Genomic DNA, 24,567 nt, shown 5'->3' on the forward strand with positions numbered 1-24,567 from the left:
TTAATTGTCTGAGCAGGCCTGTCATGTGAAGGGACTTCAATGTGCCGGGCGGCCCAGATTATTTTCCACTGTGCTCCAGTGACCAGTCTGTGTGTGGATGAGTGTGTGAGGGGTGTGTGTGGATAGGGATTTTGCTGTGTGATATGTTATGTTAATATGACAGCGATATTCAGTGGGGGACTGCAATGTCAGAGAGCATGCAGTCCACTGTAGGCCTATGTCATACAGTACTTGGATTTTCCGTGTAAGACAAAAAAAAAAAAAGAACTTAGGTCTGTGTTTATATAGAGAGTGTACGTGTATAGGGGTAGTGTGAGAGTGTGCATACGCATGCTTGTGTGCAACTCTGAGTGCATATGATAACTTTGTGTGCATATGTGTGTCACAGGCGGCTGGTGGCACGTTAATTGGGGAGGACGGGAGGATAGTAATGGCTGGAACGGCATGAATGGAATGGTATCGAACACAGCAAACACATAGTTTCCATGTGTTTGATACCATTCCATTTCAGCCATTATTATGAGCTATGCTCCCCTCACCAGCCTCCTACAGGAGGCTTCTTGGTTGAGACTGAGTATTGAGGAGGAGGAGGAGGAGGAGGAGGAGGGGGCTCAGCAGGGCGGGGCTGGATTAATAAGTGTTTGTAGTTTTAAATCAATGTGCCTGGAAGCTGAGGCACCTGATTAGCATGACCCTGTCCTGCACATCAGCACATTCAGGGCTGGGGGAGGCTGATTAAGAGCCAATGCTAATTTCCTCTCACAACACTGTCAATGAGAGAGGGAGAGAGAGGAGAGAAGAGAGAGAAGGTTCAAAGAGATGCCTTTGTCAAGAGAACTCTTTGCATATTTATTGGTGTACGTACGTGTGTGCGTGTGTGCGTGTTCTGTGTGTATACAACATAATATGCTATTTATATACTGAAGCCGTAAACTGGTAATGTACTGGTAAATGGACATGATGGTAAGTGTGAATATGTGTTATGTGGCGTTAATGCAATAGAGTGATCCCTGGCTGTGAGTCACTGTGAGTCACTCTGAGCTGTGTTGGGTAGTTTTGGTACAGTATTATGAGTCACTCTGAGCTGTGTTGGGTAGTGTTGGTACAGTATTATGAGTCACTCTGAGCTGTGTTGGGTAGTGTTGGTACAGTATTATGAGTCACTTTGAGCTGTGTTGGGTAGTGTTGGTACAGTATTATGAGTCACTCTGAGCTGTGTTGGGTAGTTTTGGTACAGTATTATGAGTCACTCTGAGCTGTGTTGGGTAGTGTTGGTACAGTATTATGAGTCACTCTGAGCTGTGTTGGGTAGTGTTGGTACAGTATTATGAGTCACTCTGAGCTGTGTTGGGTAGTGTTGGTACAGTATTATGAGTCACTCTGAGCTGTGTTGGGTAGTGTTGGTACAGTATTATGAGTCACTCTGAGCTGTGTTGGGTAGTGTTGGTACAGTATTATGAGTCACTCTGAGCTGTGTTGGGTAGTGTTGGTAAGGGACAGTGGGGTAAGTTGAGCCACCCTTGTTTCTAGAACACCATACACAAAATGGATAATTTGACCAAATATTTAGGAAAAGGACATCATTTCATGGAGTCTGTGAAGGAAGAAACCACATGGAAAAAGTGGTAAGCAAGTTAGGTCCAAAAAACGGATTTTCACCAAGTCAAATTAATTTATTGTGTTAGAGGTTTGTAGCTGTGTGGGCTAATATAGTCAAATGTTTGCCATGGGGTAAATTGAGCCAATGGTCATGGGGTAAGTTGAGACAATTGTTGAGCCAATGGCAAGTTGAGCAAATTCAAGTGTTTTCTTTCCAGGTGTGATGCAAGGCATTATCACTGGGATATGAGGTAACAAAGGCCTAAAACAGGTTTAAAATGATGAAAAGACAAAAAAGAGATTGTGTTTAATTGTGTTTGGGAAATAATGCCAGACATGGTTTTAAAAGGGTAGTGGTAATATTTCATTCAGTGCAGCCATTTGTAGGCGGCTTAACTTTCCCCTGTCCTAGGCTCAAATTGTGCCAATAGACCACTTTTTTTGGACAAGCTATGTTTTCAAAACTGTAATGTTTCCATGACTTCAAATTATTTCCAGAGATACACATCATCCTGAAATATATGTAGATATCTTTGTTAGAAAGAATACTATATTTCCCTTGATGGAGTTATGCTGAATGTACAAAATTAGCAAAATAGGCGCACTGGAACAAATACAGGCACACGGGGAAAATATACCCCGGCAATACAAAGTACAGGTAGCTCCACCGAGCTACACTCATCTCACATGAAACAATCCCTAACCAGAAACCGTGGATAGATGGCAGCATTCGCGCAAATCTGAAAGCGCGAACCACCGCATTCAACCATGGCAAGGTGACTGGGAATATGGTAGAATACAAACAGTGTAGCTACTCACTCCGCAAGGCAATTAAACTGGAAAAACATCAGTATAGAGACAAAGTGGAGTCGCAATTCAACGGCACAGACACGAGACGTATGTGGCAGGGTCTACAGACAATCACGGACTACAAAAGGAAAACCAGCCACGTCGCCGACACCGACGTCTCGCTTCCAGACAAGCTAAACACCTTCTTCGCCCGCTTTGAGGATAACACAGTGCCACTGACAAGGCCCACTACCAAGGACTGTGGCCTCTCCTTCTCCATGGCCGACGAGATTAAGACATTTAAGCATGTTAACCCCCGCAAGGCTGCCGGCCAGACGGCATCCCTAGCGGCGTCCTCAGAGCATGCGCAGACCAGCTGGCTGGTGTGTTTACAGACATATTCAATCTCTCCCTTTCCCAGTCTGCTGTTCCCACATGCTTCAAGATGGCCACCATTGTTCCTGTACCCAAGAAAGCAAAGGTAACTGAACTAAATGACTATCGCCCTGTAGCACTCACCTCTGTCATCATGAAGTGCTTTGAGAGACTAGTCAAGGATCATATCACCTCTACCTTACCTGTCACCCTAGACCCACTCCAATTTGCATACCGCCCCAATAGATCCACAGACGATGCAATCGCCATCACACTGCACACTGCCCTATCCCATCTGGACAAGAGGAATACCTATGTAAGAATGCTGTTCATTGACTATAGCTCAGCATTCAACACCATAGTACCCTCCAAGCTCATCATTAAGCTCGAGGCCCTGGGTCTGAACCCCGCCCTGTGCAACTGGGTCCTGGACTTCCTGACGGGCCGCCCCCAGGTGGTGAAGGTAGGAAACAACATCTCCACTTCGCTGATCCTCAACACTGGGGCCCCACAAGGGTGCGTGCTCAGCCCCCTCCTGTACTCCCTGTTCACCCATGACTGCGTGGCCAAGCACGCCTCCTACTCAATCATCAAGTTTGCAGACGACACAACAGTCGTGGGCTTGATTACCAACAATGACGAGACCGCCTACAGGGAGGAGTTGAGGGCTCTGGGAGTGTGGTGCCAGGAAAATAACTTCTCACTCAACATTAACAAAACAAAGGAGATGATCGTGGACTTCAGGAAACAGCAGAGGGTGCACCCCCCTATCCACATCGACGGGACCGCAGTGGAGAAGGTGGAAAGCTTCAAGTTCCTTGGCGTACACATCACCGACAAACTGAAATGGTCCACTCACGCAGACAGTGTGGTGAAGAAGGCGCAACAGAGCATCTTCAACCTCAGGAGGCTGAAGAAATTTGGCTTAGCACCTAAAACCCTCACAAACTTTTACAGATGCACAATTGAGAGCATCCTGTCGGGCTGTATCACCGCCTGGTACGGCAACTGCACCGCCCACAACCGCAGGGCTCTCCAGAGGGTGGTGCGGTCTGCCGAACGCATTACCGGGGGCAATCTACCTGCCCTCCAAGACACATACAGCACCCGATGTCACAGGAAGGTCAAAAAGATCATCAAGGACATCAACCACCCGAGCCACTGCCTGTTCACCCCGCTATCATCCAGAAGGCGAGGTCAGTACAGGTGCATCAAAGCTGGGACGGAGGTTCACCTTCCAGCAGGACAATGATCCTAAGCATACTGCTAAGCAACACTCAAGTGGTTTAAGGGGAAACATTTAAATGTCTTGGAATGGCCTAGTCAAAGCCCAGACCTCAATCCAATTGAGAATCTGTGGTATGACTTAAAGATTGCTGTACACCAGCGGAACCCATCCAACTTGAAGGAGCTGGAGCAGTTTTGCCTTGAAGAATGGGCAAAAATCCCAGTGGCTAGATGTGCCAAGTTTATAGAGACATACCCCAAGAGACTTGCAGCTATAATTGCTGCAAAAGGTGGCTCTACAAAGTATTGACTTTGGCGGGTGAATAGTTATGCACGCTCAAGTTTTCTGTTTATTTGTCTTATTTCTTGTTTGTTTCACCAAAAAGAAAATGCATCTTCAAAGTAGTAGGCATGTTGTGTAAATCAAATGATACAAACCCCCAAAAAATCAATTTTAATTCCAGGTTGTAAGGCAACAAAATAGGAAAAATGCTAAGGTGGGTGAATACTTTCACAAGCCACTGTACATATGTGTACAATAGTCTGTGTGAAGTTGTGTGTAAGAACGGGGTCAGTCAGTGTTCAGGAGTGCCACTGTCGCTGCCCAGGTGCCAGCTCTGTATCTCTGCGGGCAGCCTGGCACGCACACTGGCACTCACAGACCGGCGGAAAAGCAGGGCTGGGCAGCTCTAACAAGCCACTATCAGTCATCACTACTCCTTTCCCATCATAATAGGAGCAATGACAGGCAGGGACAGGGACACATCCATCCCAGGCAGGACTTCTTTCTGTCTATCCAATGAGGCAGGATGGAGGGTATGTGGTAGTGGAGCTAATAAAGGACAGGATAGGGCTGCTGTGTGTCACTACTTTAATAACCACCCTGACTGGTAACGGTTTGGGCTTGTTTCTTAGACACTGAAAGTGCAAAGTGGGCGAGCGAGAACACAGGGAGGGAACAAGGTGAGGATGCAGAGATGCTGCTCCCCAAATAGGTCCCAGGCGACCCACACAGACAGAAGGGGGGCCTGGCAAGGCTCTTTGTGATGGTGACCTCGACCCAAATCAAAACGGTGACCTGGCTGCTAATCACAGAGCTCCAGAGCGCATCCTCGATTAGCGCTCTGCCTTTCATGTGGCGAGTTGCCAAGAGGGACTTCGGAAACACAAGACGCGGCCGAGGTCGCCGCTGTTTCTGGCTATTAGCAGAGAGGTCAAAGCTTTCATTTGGATAGGGTCATTGTTTTCCAGCTTTAGTGGGAGATTGACAGCTTTTAGAGATGCAGGAGAGTCCCCACAGCCACCTCCCAGCAGCCCAAAGTCAGAATAATGTCTTGCTCAGATAATGGGATATTACTGTACCTGCTGCAGTAGGATAACTAATCACAGTCGGCGTACGGTGTGTTGTTGGTTCATAGATGAATGTTGGGCTGTTATAGTGAGTGCACTGTATGAGGGTTGGTTGGTGTGTTGTTGGTTCATAGATGAATGTTGGGCTGTTACAGTGAGTGTACTGTATGAGGGTTGTTTCATTACATCTGGAAAGTTTAGTGAAAGCTTATCAGAAGTTATGCTCTGAGTCGAGCTGTTCAAACACCACTGCAGTTTCTCAATCCGAAAGCCATCTACTCTCACTCACACAAATCTTACTACTGTCCACTAAAGCCCACTGTTAGCCACACATCACACTGGCATGACTGTGGAGAGGAACCTTCACTTACTGTGATAATCAATCCTATACTCAGCTGGAGAACACTGTCTGTCTGTCCAGCGTCCCGCAGTCTGTCTGCCATCTTAAAACACACCCGTCCAGGCAGGAGCCAAACCCCTGACAGACCCTTAAAAGAACCAAAGAAGATGTGAAACTTCCTATATTTGGCAACGCTGAGGTATTTTTCCCTGGGAGGAGGTAGCTCAGAGCAGGAAGAGCAGCACACACTGCCTTGGGGCATAGTTATCTCTCCGTCTCCCTCCGAGAATTTCCATCTCCAGCCCTCACTCATGCCCTCACTGGAACGAAGGAACAGGAGCCCTCCTAAAAACGCCTGTATGAATTTCATACATCCACTAAGCGAACACTTCACTGACATATTCAACATTATAGTAAAATAGAGTGAGTTCTGGTGTAAGAAATCTGCAGGGACCCCAGCCTTTCTTCGTTTCGTAGGTAGAGCGTGCTTAGCCAAACCCAGGGGCACTTGGCGCAGCAAACGGCAGCCTGAACTGAGGGAAGGCACACAGCATGCTGGGAGGATACTGTGAAGGTCAGTGCACTTTGGAGTGTGCTGCTGGCTGATACCATTCTTGCAGCAATGTAAACTACTATAGTAAGAACTCTTGCCCTTGAAAAGATCCCCATCAAAAGTCTATACTGTAGTTGTTTTCTAGATTTCCCCCTATGGTCTTAATCTAGGGAGTTCTGCCTGGGAGGCCAACTGCTTCTCAGTCCAATAAGTGATTCTTAAATCTTTGACTCAAAGCAATTAAACTGTAGCTATGCATTTAATAAAGAATTACATTGTTTTTTTTAACAAGGCCCAAATGATAGCTGAACATATCAAAGAGCTAAATTATTCAACTCAGCCGAATGTGCAGGTTTTTTTACTCAACGTGGCAAACTTACCCAGCAACCACCCAGCCGGCTCTTCTCTCTCTCTCTGAGGTTTTCTTCACATTGGTGTCACCTTGAGAGCTGCAGTATTAAAAACTCTCTCTGTCAACAATCAATACAATTTGTCTGGCGCTTTATCCCTATTTTGTCTGTGCAAATGAAGCTGATGGATGAGAAAGAGCCCCTCTGCCCTCTCCCAGGTAATTTAGTGTGACTGGCCAGATTGGAGGGATGGAGGGAGGAGGGGGAGGTGTGAGGAGGGGGAGGTGTGAGAAGGGGGACAAAAGAGCAGGGTCAACTCCCAGGACAACTTAATATTTAATCACCACGCCACATGTAACTCTACACCCCACTATTCCCTCTGCTCCCAGGACAGGAAGAGGAGGAGGATGAAGGGATGGAGAGAGATAAAGAAGGGGAGAGAGAGACAGAGAGAGTGAGTGAGAGAGAGAGAGAGAGAGAGAGAGAGAGAGAGAGAGAGAGAGAGAGAGAGAGAGAGAGAGAGAGAGAGAGAGAGAGAGAGAGAGAGAGAGAGAGAGAGAGAGAGAGAGAGAGAGATGAAGAAAGAGTACTCTACCTCACAAATCCTCCCTTGCTCAGGCGGAGAGACAGTTAAGAGAGAGATTGAAGAGAAGAATGAGACAAAGGAGAAGGTATGTGATGCTGGGGGATGAGTGAGAGAGGGAGGGCAGACAGTCAGAAGAAGACAGATGAGAGAGACGGAGGACAGAGGATGAGGAAATTAAAACAGCGTTAATCATGTTGAGTGCGGTCCTATCTACATGCCTCTGTATGGGAAGTACAGGCCTGGGATATGCAGGGCTCAGAGTTAGTCATATAGACACATCATGAACATGTTTGAGGGCTATGGATGGATATCACAGATCCGAGATACAGCACTACAAATAATAATGGCATAAAACACAAAACACACTTCCTACTAGTAATACATAACTCCACAACCACACACAGTATCAATGCAGTCTTGATGAACATCCATCCTCAGTACACTACAGGGCCTCCTCAGTTACTCCTGTCTCCAGTCTTACTGTAGTTACTGTTGTGGGCCCAGTGGAGGGTGAGTGAGTGATGGTGACCCAGCCAGCCATGGCCCCCACTTGGCCCAGTCCTCCTCTCTCTGCAGCTGTCGGCCTGCTGCTGCTGCCTTCTCCCTGGGTGCCTGTGGGCTCACCGTGGCTATCCTCTCCCCTATCGTGCATGGAGGGGATTGGAGGCTGTGTGATGTGGCGTGTTAGGGCATGGGGGAAGGATGAGTGGGGAAGGATGAGTGGGGAAGGGAGGGAGGCGGGCAGCAGGTAGGCAGGGAAGGCAGATGGGCCGCCAGGAGCCCCGGGTCCCCGCGGAGGTGCAGGCGGCAGAGTTCAGCGCGCAGCCACCCAGCCCCGGCGACGGCGTCAGCATTTTGAGGAGAAGCTGGGGAAATTGCTGAGGCGGCAGCCGCGCTGAGAGACGAGGTGAAGTGGTGAAAATGTAACCAGCCTGATGAAAGTTTAAGTGTGCATGTTAAACAGGAGAGAGAGGGAATAGGAGGAGAGGGAGGACGGGAGAGTGAGAGAGGAGGGAGGCATAAGGACAAAGGGAAGAGGGAAGGAAGGATGGGCAAGGGTGACCTGAGGAGGTTGAAGTATTTCCTCTATGCTCTATAGACCTCAGCACGACATTCAGTCTCACCTGTGGGTTCCATCGTCAACACATTAATGCTCATCAGTACCTCAACCCTTCAGTTCTGGCTCTGTCATCAGTACCTCAACCCTTCAGTTCTAGCTCTGTCATCAGTACCTCAACCCTTCAGTTCTAGCGCTGTCATCAGCCAAGGACGTGAGCTTGGTTTGAAGAGCAACGCCCCTCATCACCCCACATCCCTCTACAGCCTACATGCCAGGCTAGGCCCCTGGAGCTCTGATGGAGTTAATGTCATTTGCACTACATGACACGGCGTAATGCAACGCCCCAATCTGGGGAGCTGTGTGTGCTAACTGAGTGTTGTGTCGTGTGTAGTCAGATGGCATTATTACATAAAGTCGGGTAACAGAGGGTCACTGAGGGGATACACTCACTGGCTGGTGTTGATGGAGACTTTCAGTGTTGATTATGATGTGGCTCAGATAGGGAGCTGGTGTTGGGATGGAGTCTAATGTGCTTTCTCTCCTTTCTCTCCCTCTCCTCTCATTTTTCACTGTTCCCCTCTTTTTCACTCTCATTCTTCCTCTCCTATCATGCTATATTTATGATTTTATTTATCCTATCTATCTCTCTCTCCTTCTCTATCCCTATATACCCCCTCTTTTATTTGTCTCTTCTCCTGTCCTCTCTGTTCTCAGGTGCGGTGCGAGCTTCCAGCATCTTCCCCATCCTCAGTGTCATCCTGCTCTTCATGGGAGGGCTGTGTATAGCTGCCAGCGAGTTCTACAAGTCACGCCACAACATCATCCTCAGTGCAGGCATCTTCTTTGTGTCTGCAGGTGAGTCTAGAGAGGAAGAGAGACGGGAAGAGAGAGAGGAGGGGGTGGGTATCTAGGACAGGTAGAGGAAGAGAGGAAGGAAGACTGGGGAAAAAGAAAGAGAGAAACAGTTGCTATGGTGGAGAGGGATAGTAGGGGTTACATTAGGGAGATGAGCTTCAAATGAGTTGGTTCCATTGATAGAAAGTATACACAAATGCAAATGTTTTCAGTCACTACTTTTTAGTCACTAACATGCAATGTTATTATGGTACACTTACATAGAACAGTTGTACATATGGATGTAAGTCCTGCAAAGAAGAGACTGTTGACTAATCCAGCCAAGGTGCAGTGCACTAGCAGTCTCTCTCTGCTGCTGGTCATCCCCGGTACTGCAGCTCCTCAGTCAGCTCTCAGCCTCCACTCAGAAGCAGCCACAAGTCACGCACTCCATTCTTCCCTCTTTATCCACTTATTTCCTCCTGATCTGGTTGCTGGGCTAGGAGCTACCCATTGGGATTCAACTCTAAAAATATGGTGTCCCTGACATACTTTCCCAATGATCCATCATCCCAGCTCTACTGTGTCACACACTTCTCTTTCTCTCCGTGACTAAACGTTACAGTCAAAGTAGATATATATACACTGTGTACAAAACATTAGGCCTCAACATCAGAACAGCCTCAATTTGACGGGGCATGGACTCTACAAGGTGTCGAAAGTGTTCCACAGGAATGCTGGCCCAGTGCGTCCTACAGGTCTGTCAACTACCATACCCCGTTCAAAGGCACTTCAATCTTTTGTCTTGCCCATTCACCTTCTGAATGGCACACATACACAATCCATGTCTCAATTGTCTCAAGGCTTAAAAATCAGACGGCTTGGGTCATATTTCTGGGTCATATTCAGTCAGACTTTAAAAACAGTTAATGAGAAGTACGGTATGTATGTACATTATCCTTTGGTGAATCCGTGGCACTTGTCTCAAAAGGTTTGTCTTGGTAATGGCGTATTCATTGTGGTGGATGGATGCACTCAGTTGTAGAACAGGTTCATGGAGGACTACTGCATATGTGAAAAGGTACATTTCCTGTCTTAACTGATTGCATAATCCTCTGTTGTTCTCTCATCTTGCCCCTCCAACTCCCCAACTCCCCAACCCTACACTCCCCACTCCCTCAGGCCTGAGTAACATCATCGGGATCATCGTGTACATATCAGCTAACGCAGGGGATCCCTCTAAGAGCGACTCGAAGAAGAACAGCTACTCCTACGGCTGGTCCTTCTACTTCGGAGCCCTGTCCTTCATCATGGCCGAGATGGTGGGTGTCCTGGCAGCCCACATGTTCATCGACCGCCATCGGCAGCTCCGGGCCGGGGCCAGGGCTGCCGACTACCTCCAGGCCTCGGCCATCACGCGCATCCCTTCCTACCGCTACCGCTACCGGCGCCGCTCGCGCTCCTCCTCCCGCTCCACAGACCCCTCGCACTCCCGCGACACCTCGCCCGTGGGCCTCAAGGGCTTCAGCGCGTTACCCTCCACAGAGATCTCCATGTACACACTGCCCCGGGACACCCTGAAGCCCGGGGGCACACCGACCGCCACCTACAACTCGGAGAGGGACCACAACTTCCTGCAGGTCCACAATTGTATCCAGAAGGAAAAAGACTCAGCCAACACCAACACAGCCAACCGCCGCACCACACCTGTATGAGGGAACTCTGAGAGCAGAGCCCGAGGGAGGGGAGACAGGGAGGCCCCCACCCAGGTCTCTAATATACCATAGGCCAGGATGAGTTTCCATGTTTATAGAGATTGATGATTTTGTTTCATTCAACTGCATGATTTTCCCATCTACCATTGTTGAGAGAGTTGAAAGGGGTTTGTTGAGTTCCGTTGGAGTAAATGGTAGTACTGGGAGAATGGGGAAGATTGTCCTTAGAGACGGAGTCATTTTTCTGGGCGGGGTCGGGTGATGAGGGTGGGGCACTGAAGGGGAGGGTTATGATTTAAATTCGATTCATGATATCATAACCTTTTGGTTTTGACAGTTTGGCTCCACAGTTTTGGTGGTGCAACAAGCTGCTGTACTTTCCCATCACACCACCTGCCAGATGCCTCTGATTTGTTGTCATATTTATTCATTTATTTATTTTCTGCATTAAAACTGTGAATTTTTGCAGCTTGGGATTCAGTAAGAATTAGCCAGTCTGTAAACTCTAACAAAGGTACTATATGTGTATTACTTTTATAAATAAATTATTGTTAATAATCAAGAGATACAGACTTTACTGAAGCAAAAAACAAACAAGTAAACTAAGTGCTGTTGGTAACACGAGAAAATACTATTTTAGGATCTGCTGGAAGGATGACCAAGCCAGAGAGAAAGTACTGTAGGTACACTACACTACAGAGCTGCTGAAACATGATGAGAGACAGATGCAGACAGTCAACAGTAGAAAAATATATATTATTTTAATAGAACCTTCTCGCCTTTTTCTGAGTCCCTGTTCGCTTTCTTTTTTTTTTGGGGGGTCGTCATGGGAGCGTTGAACCCCTCAAGAGAAACCAACAACAACAACAATGGGGTCAAAGTTCACACCAAGAAAAAAAGACTCCAAACACGACTTCTCGAAGAAGGAAGGAGGAGAGGGGGAGGAAAAGAAGAGGACGCCAAACACAAAAATAAAAACTAGCGTAAAAGGCAAGCAACAAGTTAAATATGAAATAGTACAAGAGAAGCTAAGTGACTCAAAATTTCAGAAATTAAATGCATGCTATAAAATTACAGCAAATCTGCTCTTGAGAAACTTACGTTTTAAAGGATAATGATAATTAGAAGGGGAAAAAAGCGATGACGCTAACATTTAAACTAGTAATGTTTCATGTGTATTTTTTCTCTTATGTTTTTTTTATTTACTTCATTTTATCTTATGCTTTTGTGAAAGAAACCAAACAATCTACATTGAACAAAAACTGATTTTTTAAAAATGGTTTAGTTTATTTCTTTATATAAATATATGTATGTATGTATTTTATTTTTCAAATTCACACAGCCTTAGTCATTACTTTGTTTCTTTTGATTTTCAATGTGTTGTTCAAATTGAAAATTAAATCTTTAAAGGTGCCAAAACCGAATGATCCTTTACTTGGATGCATCAAGTCCTGATGAATAAAATACCAACCCTAGGGAGAACAAATCAGCCTGTTTCTCTGTGTCTCTAACCTACTGTATCCTTACACTTAACACCACTGTTCTATGTCTCTGATACACTCTAACACTGGCTCTCTGTGTGTCTCTACTCTCTAACATGTACTAACACTTGTGTTAACAAGCATGTTTCCATCTTTAGGCTACAATATGGGAGAAACCATGATTCTAAAGGTAAAACAGCATATAAGACACATCAACGCGTGGTGTCTTTCTAGGACATGACATTCCTGAAAAAGGAACACAGGTTTGCAATAAAACCAGGACTCTGTAGCTGCAGCTATCCATGTAGAAATGATATACCACACCTTTCTACACGACCGCCCTAAAAGCATCACTTTCAGGACCTGATGCACCCGTTTTTCTCTGCAATGAGGTGAGCGTGTGTGTGTGTGTGTGTGTGGCAAGCATGCACGCGTGTGTGTTTATGCGCGCACACGTGTGTTTGCACGTGTGTGTGTGTGTGTGTGTGATGCAGACATATAATAGCAGCCCTCTGAGTGGAAACAAAGGGTCTCAGGCTGTGGCAACACTGGCTGTGTTTGTGTACTTGTTAGTAAGAGGGAGTAATAGGTGGTCTCTCTCTGTCCAGCATGGCTCATGAAATGGGTCTCCAGTAGAGCCAATGAAGAATATGGGATCAGCTCCCACACAGCCCAGTCAAAGCCCTTCTCTGTCCTGGCACCCCAATGGTGGAACCAGCTTCCCCCTGATGCTAGGACAGCAGAGCCCTGCCCATCTTCTGAAATTTCTGAAACCCTACCTCTTCAAAGAGTATCTTCAATAAGACATCTCAGTCCTACTCCCCCAAAAAACTTGTTTGGGGTCTTTTCCTACTAGCACTAACTTTGCTGATAACTTCTTTATTGAGGAAAAATGTTCTTACTACAACTGTGATATGTGGTTGTCTCACCTAGCTATCTTAGGATAACTACACTAACTGTACGTCGATCTGGATAAGAGCGTCTGCTATATGACTACAATGTAAATGTAAAAAATGGGATACATTATGGTCTCTGTACAATGTGGGAGCAATGAGCCACCTGGAATTTTTTGGGCTCCAACTCCATTCAAATTAAGGGGCCAGCAGGTTCATGGCGAAAATAAAAAGACCCCAAACTGTTTCTATTAGACAAAGTGCTGAGATCTTGATTCACTGTATTATCTGAGTTCACTGACAAAAGCTTCTCTCCATAAATTTGTCTAAGAATGTGTCCACGAAGCACTCTGAATGAATAGGGCTTTTTTATGTACAGTATAGGCATTTTTATTCAGAATTCATAAGTAGCAGCCATTTTACAAGGCTGGATTACATTATATCCTAAATGGGGGAGAGGAGGAGTTGAGAGATACTGACATTACCATAAGGCCACATCTAGCCCTACTAGCCATACAAACACAGATGTCATTTTTAAATATGTTTTGGGAATGGATGTTCCCCCTCTCTCTTTCATCTTTGTCTCTGTCCCTCCCTCTCTCACTTCTTCCATCTTGTCTGGCTGACATGCTTGTCCTTAATTTGCCTCTCCTGCACAATCTCTCATTCTCTATCCCGCTGTGACTTACACACTCACATACTATCTCCTCCCTTCCCCCACCCCTCTTCCTCTTCCCCTGTTGACTTATGCTTTCTGGTGTTCTTGCTATCACCATGCCTCTTCCTGCTCACATGCCCCTCCTCTACTTTCTAATCTCTCTCTCTGTGTTCTCTCCCTCTTCTGTTCTTTTTGCCTGCTCTCACGAATGCAGAACATCTCTCCCCCTCTATCGCTCCTTCCCTCCCTCTCTCTTTATCTCTCTCTTAGAATGCAGGAGATGTGATGAAAGGAGGGAAGTGCTGTTGACATCACTGAAATCGAATTGAGAGTGTGGCGGTGGTGTCCGTCCATACGAGAGTCCCAGCTCACTGCGGGGGAAGATGCATTTGTGGCCCACACTCCTAATGAGCTTCTTACCACTGGATTCTCTGTGGCTTCAACAGCCATCCTCTCTCCACCCCTCTATCCCCATCCTCTCTCCATCCCTCTATCCCCTTCTCCCCATCCCTCTATCCCCTTCTCCCCATCCCTCTATCCCCTTCTCCCCATCCTCTCTCCATCCCTCTATCCCCTTCTCTCCACCCCTCTATCCCCATCCTCTCTCCATCCCTCTATCCCCTTCTCCCCATCCTCTCTCCATCCCTCTATCCCCTTCTCTCCACCCCTCTATCCCCATCTCTCCCATCCCCTCTCTCCACCCCTCTATCCCCACCTCTCTCCATCCCTCTATCCCCTTCTCCCCATCCTCTCTCCATCCCTCTATCCCCTTCTCCCCATCCTCTCTCCATCCCTCTATCCCCTTCTCCCCATCCTCTCTCCATCCCCTTCTCCCCATCCTGACAGTGGGAAGTTGAAGTTTGGAGTTGCTAGACATGCCCTTGAAGAGTCAAGCCCTTTCTTGGCAGCCTAACAGAGTTGGACATTCCATGGTGACGTCATGGAGAGTTAAGGAGAGCTCAGCGGTAATGCTAAGGCCAGTTCCACAAAGTAGAAACTCGCCGCACCCACCGCAGTGAGAGGAGAGCAAGGCTCCGGCTACGCGGCTCACATCATAGGCTGGGTTTCCATGCTCTGTCACTGAAGGTTACAAAGTGTCATTTCTGAAATGGAGCCAGAGGAGGGAGAGATTCCTCACACTCTAATTGTGTGTGTGACTCTCTCTCAACACTCCCTTTCTGTTTCTCCCCTCTCCTACTGTGTGTCAATATCTGCATTTTAGCATGCAAGAAATTAGCCTCTCACTCTGTCTCTTAGTGTCTCCCTCTCTCTGTGTCCCTCTCCCTCTATCCCTCCATTCCTTTTTCTCTCTATCCCTCTCACCCTCCCTCTCTCCCTCCCTCCCTCTCTCTCTCTCTCCTGGTGTTGTGATCAAAGTGCCTGGTGTGTGTCTCTGCAGTGCTGTGTGATCAGAGAAGTGGGGGGAGGGTGAAGAGGGGGAGGGAGGGTGAGAAGACGAGGCCGGAGGAACATACTGTCCCCTTCTGGGTGGGAATACTAAGAGACCATCCTCTTCTCTGGGCTGTCTTTGTGTCTAAGTACAGAAGTCTCCAAGGTTACATAACCTCGCATCAAACCAACAATGACCTTTCTCTGACTTTAGCAGCCGTGTTATGGGACCGTCATGCACGTCACCTGAAGACTCACCTCTTATCCCCAACGAGAAGGCCACTGCAAGAGAAGGGCTCGGTTGAGCACGGCTGGAAACTGTTCAGCTGAAGAGATATTCAACAGTAAATGGTGACAGTGGCAGTACAGCTTTGTGTGAAACACATGAGCTCTGTGTGTGTTTGTAAGTGTGTGAGAGAGAGAGAGAGAGAGAGAGAGAGAGAGAGAGAGAGAGAGAGAGAGAGAGAGAGAGAGAGAGAGAGAGAGAGAGAGAGAGAGAGAGAGAGAGAGAGAGAGAGAGAGAGAGAGAGAGAGAGAGAGAGAGAGAGAGAGAGAGAGAGAGAGAGAGAGAGAGAGAGAAAGACATGGCCTCTTGTTTATGCTGACCAGAGAGCTGCTGACTGCGCTCACCTAGGTTATTTTTGGGTCAGGGAGAGTTGAGAGGCTACAGATATCTATGTCACGAGGACAAATGAACACCGAGTTCAAAATGACACATTTCAAAATCGCTACATCGTCACAACAACCACCATACTCAAAACAGAGGGGGAAAACCCTAGTTAAGTGCGCAGTATGTACTTTCACAAAAGTGTTTGAAACAGTAGTGGAGAAGAAACAGGTTCCTCATAAAGAAACAGTAGAACCACTAGACAGCATGATAGGGATTTAGAAAAAGGCAGTGGAGGAAATGGGCCTTGATATCCTACCCATCCTGCTCTCTGGTGGTGAGAGGCAGTACTTCATGCAGGGAGGAAGGGCACTGCTGCTCCTATAAGCTTGGGGAAGAAAGGAAAACTGTGTCCATGGGAACGGGCTTGGAATACTGATGCCACAGTGCAGGGGTGCATTGGAGCTGCAGTCTATTCTGGCAGGCTCAGGCTAGGGTTAAGGTATTTTCATTACAGCTGTCCTCTAAAGGTCTGAAGGCTATTATCAAATGTTGCCTTTCTGTCAAAACTGGGCTTACAAGGTACCCCCTGTCACTATTATTCGATTGTGAATATCTTAAAGATAATAATACAATATTGATCAAATAGCAGCAGTGAAATAGTCTCTCATCATGTCCACATTGCGTTTGTCACTAAGCTTGTCAAAGAAAGCAAGCATCTGCTGCTCATTTTCCCCCAATGACCTAAACAATTGATCCTACTGGTCACCATAATGGATTGTATGATTTGTGACCCACTATCAGTAAATGTTGAAAGTAAAGAGACATTAGATTAAAATGCACCATGAACTCCTTATTTTCCTCACCTGGAAACAGCCGTGGCCAAACTTGGAGGTGGTGTTGATGAACTTGAGGTCGATCTTCTCCAGGGCACGAAGGCTCGACTGCACCAACAGAGACTGAAAACAGAAGTTAATCAATATGACATTTTACAACCGCACATGCCTTTCACATATATAGGTGTATGATTTGTGATCCGCCATCTACTAATGAGCTTTCATGTTTTTCATTCTTCGACTGTCTCGGTATGTTTCAGCATGTTGAAATACTGTACTGTATCGTCCATCTATTACCTGCTGGGTGAGGGATGGGGGGAGTCAGAGGCTCCTTCAGCACACACAGAACCCTGACCCCCATCCTCTCCATGGGCCCTGATCCTGAGCGTGAGGTCCTCCCTGATGGTCTATCTCCCTGGCTGTCAGACTCCCTGCCATAGCCCCGCAGTCAGTTCCCCCACCCTGCAAGACAACACTGACTCTCTGCCAGCCTATCTGCCAGGCCCGGGCCAGGACACCCCTCACACACCTACACATAGGCACACGAGCCTGCACAAACACACACACTCACACAATGCTTGGCCCTCCTCTCTCCTGTCCCAGCATGCTCCCTGGCTAGATGGCTCCAGTCCACTACTAACAGCTGCTGCCTCAGCCCTTGGGCCCGGCCCCACTGTACTGGACTGGAGGTTCCACTGCTCCAGGCCCAATGCCCCAGCCCAGCCCAGGAAAAGAACCCTACTGCTCTGACTGGCACTACAATTACATACCAGGTTATCTGAGACAAACCTTCACTCTGTTACATAACACACCAAAAATGAAACATAATTACAGTAGAATAGGCAGAGGAGAAGCCCTTTATTGTACCCCACAAATTGAGAAGGTACTTCAGAGCAGATTGAGAGATTCTTCCAGAGAGGTCATTACCTGAACAGTTGACCTCACCTCCATTAGAAAGGCAGGGAGTAATTACTTCTGTATTTTACAGTGTTACCGGACGATTTGGAGAAAGAAGTGATATTATGTATAAGAGCGCTGTGGGTGTTGGGACTGGACTGAGTGTATCTGTGCTTGCGCTACAGTGAGGTTCAGTGCCTCTGGAGGTTATTATTACATAACAGCAGGCCATCTCCATGACTCTCCCTCCAGATACAATGACATACTGCTCTGCCTCTCTGTCTTTCTCACTAACAGTCATCCCGGACACTGTATCACTTCTTTCAGGGGATGCATCATGTTCATATCACATTCTTTGGGATTTGTTTCCCCTCCTTGGACCTCAATGATGAGAAATGCTTCCGTTAGAGATTGTTTTGAAAAACTGAAATGTGCTATTATGTGAACACTCCAGTCTCATTTAACACCTGATTTACTTAACAAAAGGCACATCTCAATAGGTGGTCCAGGTGAGTCATGACATGGCACAGGTAGGGGGTGGGCCTTTCCTCTTTTGTTCTCTATTGCTCCTCTATTGTCCCTAAAGCAAGGGGGAGGCTGATGGACTTCTAATCAAACTTCCCATCAATGCCTTCCTCCTTGAAGTTTGCAGTTGTCTATAAAAAAACACTATTTTGCTCAAACATATTTGTTTACCCTTTAGTGTGTGTACTTTACTGTCTTTATACTTGGGATATCACTTTAACAGGAAAAGTTCAAAAATCACTAGAGGACATCTTTAAGTTAATAGGAAATAAGGACCTTGAAAATCCTTCTGAAAATCCTATTTTTTGCAAAGGATGCAGAATATTATGCAGAGATGTGTCTAGCGGGAGAAGTGAGGGATGTCTAAATGGAGTGGGAGGCCCTCAGGGTCCTCCTCATTACCTGCTGAAGTGGAGGTGAAAGCACTTTTGAGATGAGTCAGAGTGGAAGGCTTAATTGCTGTACAGAGCTAGGTGAGCCCTGACTGAAGCCAAATATGGGTAACACAAGGACATACACCGAGTGTACAAAACATTAGGAACACCTGGTCTTTCCATGACAGACTGACCAGGTGAAAGCTATGATCCCTTATTGATGTCACTTGTTAAATCCACTTCAATCAGTGTAGATGAAGGGGAGGAGACAGGTTAAAGAAGGATTATTAACCCTCGAGACAATTGAGACATTGTGTATGTGTGCCATTCAGAGGATGAACGGGCAAGACAACAGATTTAAGTGCCTTTGAACAGGGTATGGTAGTAGGTGCCAGGCGCACCAGTTTGTGTCAACATTTACATTTCAGTCATTCAGCAGACGCTCTTATCCAGAGCGACTTACTGTTAGTGAGTGTATACATTATTTTTTTCATACTGGCCCCCCGTCAAGAACTGCAATGCTGTCCCAAAGGACATCCAGCCAACTTGACATGTGTGGGAAGCACTGGAGTCACCATGGGCCAGCATCCCTGTGGAACGCTTTCGAAACCTTGTAGAGTCCATGACCCGACAAATTGAGGCTGTTTAGAGGGCAAAAAGGGGTGCAACTCAGTATTAAGAAGGTGTTCTTAATGTTTTGTACACTCAGTGTATAGCCACTGTTGGCTGAATAGGAAATGACTTGCTTTTAAAAACAGACATGCAGGTGTATACTTTTAAATTCATGTAAATCAATAATGGTCTAAAACTGACACAAGGATCGTATCTTCTACAGACATAACATCATCCTGATTAGTGCACTCTGGACTGCAGTGTTCTTCCCCTTGGACATCTGGATCAGCCTGCAGCAGTGGGCCATTTCTCAGAGGAACATGACAGTGTGGATGGTACAAGGGAGAATCTGCTGTTACCCTGCCCAAATTCCCATTCCTCACTTGAAGCACAGGAGTGCTTTTATTAGTGGAGAGTATTTATAGGATACATACATCCCCATATATGTACAGCTTGCCATGTAACTATTCAGGTACTCACAAGACCTGCATCCCACCCATTAGCCTTGAACTGTACTAATTAACCACATCTGCTGTATTCATTATCCAGGGCTGTCATCTGCAGCTTTCCAATATGCTGACACAGGCTGCGCTACAAGGCCATCAGTACTGTCCAAATGCATCAACATCCTTCAGCTCCCCTAAGGGAGGCAACCTCTACACTGAACTACAGGCAAGCAAAGTCCTTTAAAGTCCATTTCATTAAAGCCATGTTGACCTTGACAAGTTTTAACTTCCAACAGGTGCAACTGCATATAGATCCCCTGACTAGCTAGTGCATTAAAGCAGATTATCCATTACCGTATATTGATAAGATACTAACTCTAGCGGGCACGAACACTGAAAAGAAAGGTCTTCAAATGGAAGGCAAGATTTAGAAACATTCTTGCCAATGAGGGCAGATCATGTTAACAGGATAGTTCCCATAGCCAAAATTGGCTTTATAAAATTCATGAACATTTGCCTTAATTTTAAATCACAATGTAACTTCTTGGGCAACCTGACCAAATTCACAAGTTATATATCCACTCATTGAAAGCAAGTCTAAGGGGAAGATCTGTTCTGTGCGCCATTTCAATGCATCCTGTTCTTAAGTTTAGTTTGAGTCTTTGGTTTTGTACACTAGTGCCAAACAATATTTTCAGTTATGGAAACGATATTTCAGCAGTTTAGGTGGTACAAAGACTATACTTTAGCCACTGAAATCAGCTAACTATTTGAATTTTTGCAACCAGGAAATAGCGGAGCCTTTTCTGCATCTTTACGGTTAGGCATAAAGATGCCATGTGTTCTGGGTTAGGTGAAATTACATTAGAAATACTCAAGGTTTATGACTTTGTGTTAGTGAAAAGGCACGACAGTATTTTTCCCCATCAAAGTTGCTGGGGTGTCACCCGTCCTACTTATCAGGACACGCTTAACTTAATCATTATGAAACAGTCATTTGATCAAGCCTTATGTAGCAAATAAGCCATTCCATTTTTAGCTAAACAAATTCACTCATTGACCTTCATACAAGAACTCTGATTGCTGGGCCCAGTTATGCCACACACATCCCCTCTTCCTCAGATTCAAGTTTGAGACAATCCCTATGCAATTCATAAGAAACGAGAAAGGAGTTATTTCACTTTATTTATTAAATAACTCTGCAGCGTTGTATGAGGACTCACACCAGACAGAGCCTTTAGGCAGTCTCTTCCTTCGCAATGCGGTCCTTCTTCAGTGGTCCCTGTAGAAGGAAATGGAGAAGTGGTCAGTAACAATGCCTATACAGAGTTTAATAAGCAACCTCTACTCCATCTGTGGCTCTAGGGGTGATGTTCCCAGAGAGTGAACAGGGAACAGCAAAAAAAACGATGCCGCTCCCCTGCCTCACTGAAGTTTGATCTAGCACCTGAATGGAACCCAAATTCATACCAAGAGTGAACCAGGTTACGATAAGTGCACTACAGGCTTAGGGGACTGAGCTGCAATGCCAGTTTTATGTGAACGGATATACAAAAGTGTTTTGGGCTGAAGCTAGGGTGGGTCCACTACATTAATCCAGGGGGCTTTCGAAATAGAGTGAAGAGAAGGGACAAGTGAATGCCAAGTCATGGAAAAGGGAAACTGAACGCACCATGAACGCCTTCTTTTCCTCCACTGTCTGGAAGCGGCCGTGGCCAAACTTGGAGGTGGTGTCGATGAACTTGAGGTCGATCTTCTCCGTGGCACGACGGCTCGACTGCACCAACAGAGACTGAAAACAGAAGTTAAAAATCAATTAGATTATACAGTGATACGTTCCTTTACCGGGGCATACAATACTTTGGGACAACAATATTTGGCACTTTGTCCATCAGATATGAAACAAATGCCATAGCGTCAGTATACGTCAGAACTCTACAGCCATTCATTCAGTCCACACAGCGAGGGAACCACCCATATTTAATATGTACCTATTCAGTTTATTCATTACCTTATAAGTACCTAAATCCCAACTGACAATGCAAATAATGCATTGGAATAACCATGCATAAGATAGAATGGTCTCCCTTTCCTCACCTTGCGTAGGGTTAGCACCCTCTTCTTGACTCCAATCGTGCAGCCCTTCAGCATGACAAAGTCATTGGTCACCTCTCCGTAGTGGACGAAGCCACCCAAAGGGGTGATGCTCTTGTTGGACAGATCGTACTCAGTGGCAGCGTTGTTCTTCACCAGCTTGCCATCCTTGGTGTGGTAGCCTTGGCCGATCTTGTAGATCTTCTTGTTGATCTCTGTGCGGTGGTGGTAGCCCTTCTGACCAGCGCGGGCCACAGAGAAGGCCACACGGGAGGGATGCCAGGCACCAATACAGGCCACCTTACGCAGACCACGATGAGTCTTACGGGGGAGCTTCTTTGTGTGCCAACGGCTGGTGACACCTAAAGGGGAAAATTCAATGTTTATTACCTGGGTACCTTACATGAATAACTAAACCATCATGATTGGTTAACTACATGGTCATTAGTGGGTTGTGGTCTCAGAAGGAAGGCAGCATGGAATTTATCCTCATGCGTGTCGGACGTCATGCATGACGCAGTGTTCCGTGGTCTCATCACTGACACAAAACAGTTCTTAAGATACATACCTTTGTATCCGTGACCCTTTGTGACACCGATGACGTCAATCATCTCATCCTGGGTGAAGACGTTGGTGATGGGGATAGACTGCTCCAGCTTCTCACGGGCCCAGTCCACCTTGTCAGAGATGGAGCCTCCATTCAGCTGCACCTCCATCAGGTGGGACTTCTTCTGCCTCAGGGGCAGCAGCCTCATCTGGAGGGAGAGAGGCAAGTGAGCCTGCAGCTAGTCCTGGGACAAGTATACTAGTACAAACACTATGTATTCAACCCAAAATTGGGTTAAAATGGGACATGTGGTCTCAGAAGGAAGGCAGCATGGAATGTATCCTCATGCGTGTCGGACGTCATGCCTGACGCAGTGTTCCGTGGTCTCATCACCGACACAGTCAAAGGGAGATTCGATTCATTAAAACTATGGGGGCATTGCAGTGAGAGTATTCCATCCTGCTCAGACTCACCTGGGTGTGGGCGATGATGCGGACGACCTGGCAGTACTTCTTCATGGAGGCAAAGTCCTTCTCCAGCTGCTTCTTGCCCTCATCATCCTGCCACTTCTTGCAGTACTTTGTGAAGGCCTTCTTCTTGGACTTGTACCTGAGAGCATGCAGCGTGACCGGAGGGTAGGGGAGAAGAGGCACACGGGTTGGCACAGGTCCTTCATAACCCCAGGGGGCCAGCGGAAGAACACTGCACTCAGCTGCTTGCCCAACCTTCACAGGGGCGAAGGGGGCAGTTACAGCTTCAGAAGGGGTTTCGGCTCATGGCACGGTTTCTAAGAAGCACTTTCCACCGGCCAGAGGAGCCCGGAGCTCATCAGGGTACAAGGCACCCGAGCGGAGCTGCCACCAGGGGGCAACGGATGTTAAGACTTGCTCAGTAAAACACATGACATGTTTTATACACCGAGCAGCAACATGTTTCAAGGCTCATATCTAAATGTAATTATACACTACATTCAACACGTTTGTGCAGATAAAAACTCTCATGTGTAGAATGGCTCACCAGTTCCTGTAGAAGCGACGCTTGCACTCATCACTGACGTGCTCAGCGAAGATAGTCTTGAAGGAGCGCAGGCCACGGGGGGTCTCGACGTAGCCCACAACACCCACTACAACCATGGGAGGAGTCTCCACAATGGTCACTGCCTCGACCACTTCCTTCTTGTTCACCTCTGTAGGGAAAGAAGTAGTCAGTATAAGTTGTACAGTAGATTTAAAATTGCAAAATGTCAATGCTTATTGACTGCGCTCAGTGCTCGACATTCAGCAAGGGTTAGACCCAATATGTCCGCCCGTCGAGGGGATCATCATATGCAGAAAATAAGATTAGGGTCTGAACTACAGTAATGCAAGATCGAAACTAATATGGCTCATTATGTATTCATAAATCGCAAAACAATAATATTCACCCAGTCAATTCAACTTTGTACAAAACTGCATGAAGCCAAATACTCACTTGAGCCAGGTCTGTCGACTTCACGCACGATGTGAGTCATGCCAGCCTTGTAGCCAAGGAAGGCAGTCAAGTGGACAGGCTTGCTGGGGTCATCCTTGGGGAAACTCTTCACCTTACCACGGTGACGTCTGCTCCTCTTACGGGGCAGGAAGCCCAGGGATCCGTGGCGGGGTGCCGAAAACTTACGGTGGGACTGTGAAGATAACGCTATTTAGTACATCATCCATGAGGCATACAAAACTAAATGAACGCACGTCAGTATGTCAGAACTCGACAATAATAATAATAATAACAGTCAACAGGAACAGCACGAGGCCATCCATTCTGTCCGCCCGTCGAGGGAATCATCACCCATATTTAATGATTTGTACCTATTGGAAGTATAATCAATAACCGCAATAGCAACCTGGCTAAGTAAATCCCAACTGACGATGAAAATAGCGTGTTGGAATAACCATGTGTAACGTTAGTAGCTAACGAGGTTCGGAGGACCTCAACTAGCTACTGATAGGGTGGGTTAATGAGTGTCAGCGTATCACCTAGTTAGCTTAGCTCATCCAGGCCTCAAATATAAAGACAGGGCGCGTTAACGGTAGAAACTTAACTAACACGTTGTCAATTATATACACATTTGATTGTGAACAAACGTTACTAAAAAATAAACTCTTCAATTTTGTAATCAAGCATGTTAGGCCTCAGTGTATCAGCCATTTTAAACTACCGGTATGCCGACGATTACTGCATATATTCATTCTGTAATCAATCTAAAACAGTGTTATGCTCAGGTCTAATATCATACAACTGTGTTTATTACAGATAGAAACATGTTACGTATTGGCTTAGACAGGGAAAATATAAGGATTGCGAAGATGCCGAATGGATTGAAAGCGCAAGTCCCTCATAAGAAAGTCAAACTCACCATTTCGTCTCCGAGCCGATTGAAAGAGGCCTATGGAAGGG

General features: G+C 46.5%; 2 protein-coding genes and 3 non-coding genes across 5 annotated transcripts in view; 1 reads left to right on the top strand and 4 right to left on the bottom strand.

Annotated features, from left to right (window-relative positions):
• The window catches only part of LOC121551826 (voltage-dependent calcium channel gamma-2 subunit), a 78,843-nt gene extending 66,576 nt beyond the window's left edge, over positions 1-12,267 (top strand). Inside the window, exons 3-4 of the mRNA XM_045210990.1 lie at positions 8,944-9,084; positions 10,246-12,267. Of these exons, the coding sequence (XP_045066925.1) occupies positions 8,944-9,084; positions 10,246-10,778 (674 nt within the window). The 3' untranslated portion in view covers positions 10,779-12,267. The remainder of the gene's footprint in view (positions 1-8,943; positions 9,085-10,245) is intronic.
• An 8,395-nt stretch (positions 12,268-20,662) lies between these two features.
• On the bottom strand, positions 20,663-24,554 carry LOC121551367 (60S ribosomal protein L3; the record flags this gene model as incomplete). The annotated part of the gene is given in 8 exon segments (XM_045210991.1): positions 20,663-20,778; positions 21,169-21,288; positions 21,594-21,952; positions 22,159-22,345; positions 22,611-22,746; positions 23,155-23,323; positions 23,608-23,800; positions 24,527-24,554. Coding segments are annotated over 8 exon segments (1,237 nt in total), but the record flags the coding sequence as incomplete, so codon positions are not given.
• Positions 20,865-20,996, bottom strand: LOC121552023. The gene has a single exon (XR_005997156.1). It is a non-coding gene; the product is annotated as a small nucleolar RNA SNORA54 (small nucleolar RNA).
• Positions 22,044-22,136, bottom strand: LOC121552032. Its single transcript, XR_005997164.2, has one exon. It is a non-coding gene; the product is annotated as a small nucleolar RNA U83B (small nucleolar RNA).
• On the bottom strand, positions 22,445-22,537 carry LOC121552031. The gene has a single exon (XR_005997163.1). It is a non-coding gene; the product is annotated as a small nucleolar RNA U83B (small nucleolar RNA).
• Positions 24,555-24,567: the final 13 nt, after the last annotated feature.

Source organism: Coregonus clupeaformis, chromosome 35 (assembly GCF_020615455.1).
Source record: "Coregonus clupeaformis isolate EN_2021a chromosome 35, ASM2061545v1, whole genome shotgun sequence".
Lineage (NCBI taxonomy): Eukaryota > Metazoa > Chordata > Actinopteri > Salmoniformes > Salmonidae > Coregonus > Coregonus clupeaformis.